Here is a 6,933-nt window from a genome sequence, read left to right as displayed (position 1 = left end):
GACAACTAACCTTAAACTCACTCCGTCTCCTGACAAGGTTAATACCTGCACAGGAAGGGGCTTCCAGGGAGAACTATACAAATGGTAGAAACAAGTTCTTCAGAGAGAGGAATGTGGCACCAGACAAAATCAGATGTACAGGAAAGGAAAAGGGCTGGATGGATGATAACTGTAAGAGCTGTAAATAGCTAATTTAGATTAAAGATGTCTGTCTAAAATTCACAGAAACATGTATTTATATCACATGTAAAAATAAAATAAACATCACATTAGCAAAAGGGCAAGGAGGGAGGAATTGGGAGCATGGATATAGAAGACCTGCGAATTCTTTTGGGGCAATGGTATTTGGTACAAAGTCTCACTAATTCTAGATGCTACAAGAAAAACTGTAGCAAGCAATACAAACAAGAAATTGATAGTGAAAGTGAAGATGATATAGCCAAAAAAAATAATAACCAGATGGATTAACCAAAAGAATCAGAGAGAGGGAAAAAGGAAATATTCACATTAAAATATGAACTGGGCATGGTCAGCATGTGCCTTTAGTCCCAGCACTCCAGTGTTGGGGGATGGTATTGTGCACTGTGTAGTCAGAGGCTGGTTACTGTGACCAGAGATGTGGTGGCAGTCCAGACACTGCCACTGTCAAGCATTCTTGTCTCAATGTTGTGTAAAAAAACTGTCTTCCATCAGCTCTGGTTGGTTAATAAAGTGCTGATTAGCCAATAGCTGGGCAGGAGAGACTAAGACACGACTTCTCATCTCAATGAGGGGATCTAGGACCAGAAAATGAGGGACTCACCATAAGACGTTCACCTGGAACAGATCACCAGAGTCATCATGAGGACACAGATGAAGGAGGCGACCAGGGTAAGACCAAGATGTCAGGCAGTGGGACACGTGGCTGGGAAGTAGTGCTGGTTAGCTTAGCACCTAAAGCTTTAAGTAAACATATCAGGTCTCCGTGTCTCTGGGAGCAATAGAAAAGCCTCCAAATTACTCTCCCACTCCAGAAGCAGAGGCTGGCGGATCTCTGTGAGTCTGAGGTCAGCCTGCTCTATGTAGAGAGTTCTACGATTGCTTGAACAAGTAAGGATTTGGAGCCCTGCTCTTAATGGGAGGTTTTCTCACGGACTGAGTGTAAGTCAGAGCATGGAGGTGGTGGTGCAGAGAAGTAAGGGTATATAGGAAGCAGCTCTGTATAATGGACTGTATTAATAAGCTATTGACAATCCATAGCATGTCTATGACTCTAATTTTAAAAAGGGAGGGAATCTCTAATAAAACAAACTCTAAATGATCTAAGCATCCAAACTGGAGTGAGCTCCTGCTGTGTGCGCAGGGAATGGAATTAGAAGCAAAACATGAAATGAGAAAATAAAATGGTTTTTATTTTTCCTCAGTAGACAAAGGCAAAATAAACTTCCTGAGTAAACAGACAAGGCACTGAGAATATAGGGATTGTGCCATTTACATACACATCTGGGGGAGAGAATATAGGGACTGTGCCATTTACATACACATCTGGGGGGGAGGAACTTAAATTTAGTAATAACAGTGTGTGATCAAGAGTGAGAATGAAAATTGCATGCTTAAGAGGTAGAGAAAATTGGGAAAATGGAAGAGGAGGGCTGGCAAACAGCAATCGTGGTACAGGAAACCCCCAAACCAGGTGGCTCACCATCATGGTGCGGTTGAGTAAACATCATCAGAGCACACTGTCTGCCCTGTTATATGAGGTAAAAACCAGGCAAAAGGCATTGAAAGAGAGACACAAACACAGACTGAGAGCTTTAGAGATGGCTCAATGGTTAGAACACTGCCTGCTCTTGCAGACATCCTGGGTTCAATTCTCAGGGCCCACATGGTGGCTCACAGCCATCTGTAACTCCAGTCTCCGAAGATCTGTTGCCCTCTTCTGACCTCCCAGGCTATCAAGCATGCGCATGGTCACATATGTTTAGACAGAACACCCACAGACATAAAACTTAAAAAGGGGAAGAAAACAGACTTGAAATTGAGGCAGGGAGGAGTGTGTGGCAGGGGAACTCACTGAGTAGAAGCAAAGAAAAAAAAAAAAAAAAGAAGAAACATCAGTACGATGTTAATTGTGATTCAAATGCAATTTAACCCGAACGCAATTATCAAGTTTTAAAAAGGACAGTGTAACGAGAAAGTTAGTCAGCAGATAGTCTTTACATAATCCAGTGGTCAGAAATAAAGCAGCGTGGGCTGGAGAGATGGCTCTGCAGTTAGAAGCACTGGCTGCTCTTTCAAGAGGACCCTGGTTCTGTTCCCAGCACCCACGTGGTAGCTAACAAGCGCCTGTAATTCTAGTTCCAGGGGATCAGAGCCCTCTTCTGGCTTCCAGGGCACTGCTTGTATATGAGCACTCTATACCCAGAGGCATACATGTATACATATTATACATGTATAATAAAAAGTAATTTTTAAAAATGAAAATAATTTCCAAATATGTAAGGAGGAGATTATCAAGACTGTTTATTGTTTGATGTCTTAAAATATTTTCTTCAAAACTTGATAGTTCAAGAATACAGTTAAGGCAACAATAAGAAGGACTTTGGAAGCACATAAGTGATTTTTTCTCATATATTCTTGTAAAGTAAAAATTAATCATACACTGGATTAGCCACATACAGGGAAGCTATGAGGAATTCCCCAAAGACTGTTTTTTTTTTCTAGCATTCAAAAACAAAAATCAACAATGGAAATGTCTTTAAAAATCTTTTCATTTATTGGGAAGTTGAAATTTCTCTGAGGAGGAACTCAAGATTGAAACCAAAAGCTATAAAAATAAAAGAAGAAAAAAAAGTCGTGACATCCAAACCTTGGGGACACAGCTAAAGGTATGTCATGGGGGAAATTGGAACTTTAAATCCTTCCATTTTAGCAACACAGAACATACATGTCCATACTAGCACAATATATTTGGAGAAATTTCACTCATTTTTTTCTTGATTATCAGAAAACAACCAGAGCTCCATCTGTCCACCGGTCTCAGGGTCTCTTTCTGTGACTTTGTTTTTCTCTCTTATTAGGCTTTGCCTCAATGTCACAGTGAGAATGGATAAAGCGCTCAAGAATTTGTCGGTCTGCAAATGAAAAAGAGTAGAGGTTTCATATTTCATTATGAATCAGCCAAATCCTAGGAGGAAGCAAATATCTGGCTGTCCAAACTCCCTCTGTAGACCAGGCTGGCCTTGAACTCATAGAGATCTGCCCGCCTCTGCCTTCCAAGTGCAGGGATTAAAGGCATGCACTGCCACCTCCCTCAATGCCCCTCGAGTCTTTGTCTCTCGTCTCTGGATGCAGATCCAAGTACTTACCTTGCTTCGTGTGAAAGACTAAGCATACTCTGTGTGTGATGTCACATATTAATGTGTGATGTTAATTAAATAGCAACCACCTTTATCGAGTGCACAGTATTCTACAGTGATGAGGAAAACTGGGACCTGCCCTGAACTTTGTAGACAGACATCAGGGCTGTTTTCTTCCCAGCCAGCATCGGTAGGCTTTGCCCTCTTGAGCTGTAACTGTGTACTTTTGGGAAGCTCTTCAGTCCGGCCTCTAGCTCCTCATCTGTGAAGCAGAGTCCTGTGTGATTCTGAACAGCCGTAGCTGTCCAATCTTGATAACATTCATATAGAGTGGGACTGTCAAACTCTGAATTCCCAGAACTGTCATCAGGCATTCGTCCTCTTGCTCAATGTCACAAATGCCAGCAGAAGCTGGTAGATCAAGGCTCTGTGTGTGTGTGGGGGGGGGGGGGGGGTGAAGAAAAGTTATTTCTATCAAACATAACTAGCCTACCAAGGACCAACATACAATAAATTTCTTCCACCTTAACTTTTATGCAAAAGAATTCAAATTTTTTGATTAATTAGTTTATTTAAAGTATATGAGTGCTTTCATATGTATATGTACACCTACATGCCAGAGAAGAGCATCAGATCCCATTACAGATGGTTTTAAGCCACCATGTGGTTGCTGGGAATTGAACTCAGGACCTCTGAAAGAACCACCAATGCTCTTATTGGCTGAGCTATCATCTCTCCAGCCCAGAATTCTAAATTTTTAATTGCCCTACCTGGTAAAACTTAGTTTATGGGGAAGCCCTCCTGCTGATTTCCCAGAATTTGATGGCCAGGAGCAGCTCACACCTCCCTTCCTTTCCTTCTTGCCCCTTTTCCAATCAGGAGTGGGGTGTGAGCTTGAACCACGGCCATGGAGGAACTGCCAGGTTCCCCTTGTAGTAGGGAATGAGAGACAGAGGCCAGCTTGGCCTTGCTGGTTTGGGTCATGGCCTCCACTTTTTACAAAACCAATCGGCTTGCCAGGCTACTTTTGCTTTGTGCTTGGTTCTTTGTGTGATACCCCAGTAAGTCTTTTTCAACAGTGTGTAAGTGGGTATTCTGTGTTCTCTATTGTTACATTTGAGTGATTCCTTCTCTGCCTTGTACCTCCCTTGATCCCAGCCTTCCCCTTTAAAACTCAGCTGTGCCTCCCACAGAATCAAACACACTGACCTTAGGTGCAATGTGTGTCAGTTGACTTTCATACACAGGCGAGTCACACCCATTGGGAGACAAGTTTAATCCCAGCACCGAGAAGGCCCTTCTGGATGCTTCTCAGCCAATGCTGTTGGCCCAAGGCAGCCTCTGGTCTGGTTTCTTTCACCAGGGATGAAATTTGCCTGCTATGAACCTTCAAATGAATTTAACCACACAGAGGTTCATCTTTAAAGTTTGGATTTTTTTTGTTTGGCATCTTTTGAGTTTGGGCATCAGGGGTGAGCTCCCTTTTACTGCCAGATGTGAAAACATCACACTTCATCCATTTTCCCAATGATAGGAATGGGGACTGTCTTAGTCGCAGTTTCTATTCCTGCACAAAATGTCATGACCAAGAAGCAAGTTGGGGAGGAAAGGGTTTATTCAGCTTACATTTCCACATTGCTGTTCATCACTAAAGGAAGTCAGGACTGGAATTCAAGCAGGTCAGGAAGCAGGAGCTGATGCAGAGGCCATGGAGGGATGTTACTTACTGGCTTGCTTCCCCTGGCTTGTTCAGCCTGCTTTCTTGTAGAACCCAGGACCACCAGGATGGCACCACCCACAATGGGCCCTCCCCTCTTCATCACTAAGTGAGAAACTGCCTTATAGTTGGATCTCATGGAGGCATTTCCTCAAGAGAGGCTCCTTTCTCTGTGATAACTCCAGCTTATGTCAAGTTCACACAAAACCAGCCAGTACAGAGACCATTTCCAGTTCTGGGATATTAAGAATGAACTTGTTTAAATATTTTTATACAAGTTCTTTCATGGCTGTACACCTTCTTTTCCCGAGGGCCTATATCCAGAAATGAAATTTCTAAGTTGTGACATAGCATATATTTAACTTTGTAAGGGGCCTTCGGAGCTTTTCCCAGAGTGATTCCACTACTTAATATTCCCTTGCAACGTAGGAGTTCTGACTGCTCGGTGTCATCACCAACTGCGGTCACCCGCCTGTTCCTCATTCCGCTTGTAGTAGTTCTGAAGTTTATACTGAATAAGAAGCAGTAAGTGTCCTTCTCATAATGTAGACATGCAGATGGTAAGTCAAGCCGAGAACCTATTAGCCGAAAGAGATGGCCCAGTGTCCATCAAACAGCAGACAAGCTGCTCAAAAGGTCACCAGCTGTTCTCCGGCTGCTCTTGGCTATGCTATGGTGCTTGATCCTGACTGACAACTTGACTGGATTCAGCTATGCCTAGGACTACTGGAACATGGCTGTAAGTTTGTTGGGGTGCTTCCAGAGATGATCAATCAGCTCATGGAAAGGCGAGTAAGGGTGGTGCCTCAATGTGGGCGGCACTTTCGAAGGATGACTTGGATAAAAGAAATCCAAAGAAAAAATATCCTGCAGGTAAATACCTCAGCCTGAGCTGATACGGGGTGTGTGTGTGTGTGTGTGTGTGTGTGTGTGTCTGCTGCAGCCATGTTGTGCTGACCTACTTGGCCTCCATGGAGTCCAAGATTCTCCAAAGAATGTCTGGGCTTAATGTGGTTCCTGATTGGGAGTGATGAACTTCCTAGCTTGGGCAGCCATCTTGCTTTCCATGTCTCCAGATAGCCATCATTGGACCATGCAGCTCCTACCATAGATAGCAATCTAATTACTCCCCCTTTGTACTAATATTGTTTCTGTTGTTCCGATTTGTGTCCTTTGGACTTTATGCCATTCCCTCTGCTGGAGCAGCCCTGTCACTTCTTGATATAAGGACCACATTGGCCAGAGAACCCATCTCTCACCTGCTTTGGATCTAGGTCTAACAGCACCTCACACAGGTGCTCCCTAGAATCAAAGAGTTCTTCAATGATGCCGTGTGTCCTTATGCTTCAATGATGCTGTGTGTCCTTATGTTGAAGACATCACTGTCTTCAACACTGGACAGGGATTTCCTTGATAGGATGGGTTTGTTTTTATTTCTATTTGTATTAAGTTAGCATGATAGACATACAATCAATGAAGTTTGCCGAGTGGGTAAAGACATGCATTCTTTTAAAAATAAATTTATGTTTATGGGTGTTCTCCCTGCATGTGTGTCTGTGCACCACATGCATGGCAGTACCCATAGAGATCAGAATAGGATGTCAGATCCCCTGGAACTGGAGTTATAGATGCTTTGGAGCTGCTAGATGGATGCTGGGAATTTAACCCAGATCCTCTGAAGAGCAGCCAGTGCTCTCAACCACTGGGTATCCTTCCAGCCCCAATCTATGCATTCTGAAATACAGCCTTGGGAGAAATACATTGTGAATTTTATGTTGGAAAAATAAGGGGTCATAGCTTGAAAATACATGCAGAAAACCAGGCTCAAGATAATTCTATCACTCAAGTGGGAGAAGAGTGGGTAGATGAGAGTTTACC

At 43.2% G+C, this 6,933-nt stretch overlaps 1 protein-coding gene across 5 annotated transcripts in view; it reads right to left on the bottom strand.

Moving 5' to 3' along the window:
* Positions 1-2,477: 2,477 nt before the first annotated feature.
* The window catches only part of Tex26 (testis expressed 26), a 31,329-nt gene continuing 26,873 nt past the window's right edge, over positions 2,478-6,933 (bottom strand). For 4 of the 5 annotated variants that reach the window (NM_001310764.1, NM_029464.2, NM_001310763.1 and 1 more), the window contains one exon: positions 2,478-3,113. In NM_001310764.1, coding sequence (NP_001297693.1) covers positions 3,019-3,113 — 95 coding nt within the window. In that variant the 3' untranslated portion in view covers positions 2,478-3,018. The remainder of the gene's footprint in view (positions 3,114-6,933) is intronic. The other variant, XM_030254875.1, reaches the window with a different exon arrangement.

Source organism: Mus musculus, chromosome 5 (genome assembly GCF_000001635.26).
Source record: "Mus musculus strain C57BL/6J chromosome 5, GRCm38.p6 C57BL/6J".
In the NCBI taxonomy this organism is placed as follows: domain Eukaryota; kingdom Metazoa; phylum Chordata; class Mammalia; order Rodentia; family Muridae; genus Mus; species Mus musculus.
The sequence above is the reverse complement of the archived record's forward strand: the minus strand, read 5'-3'. Positions and strand labels throughout refer to the sequence as shown.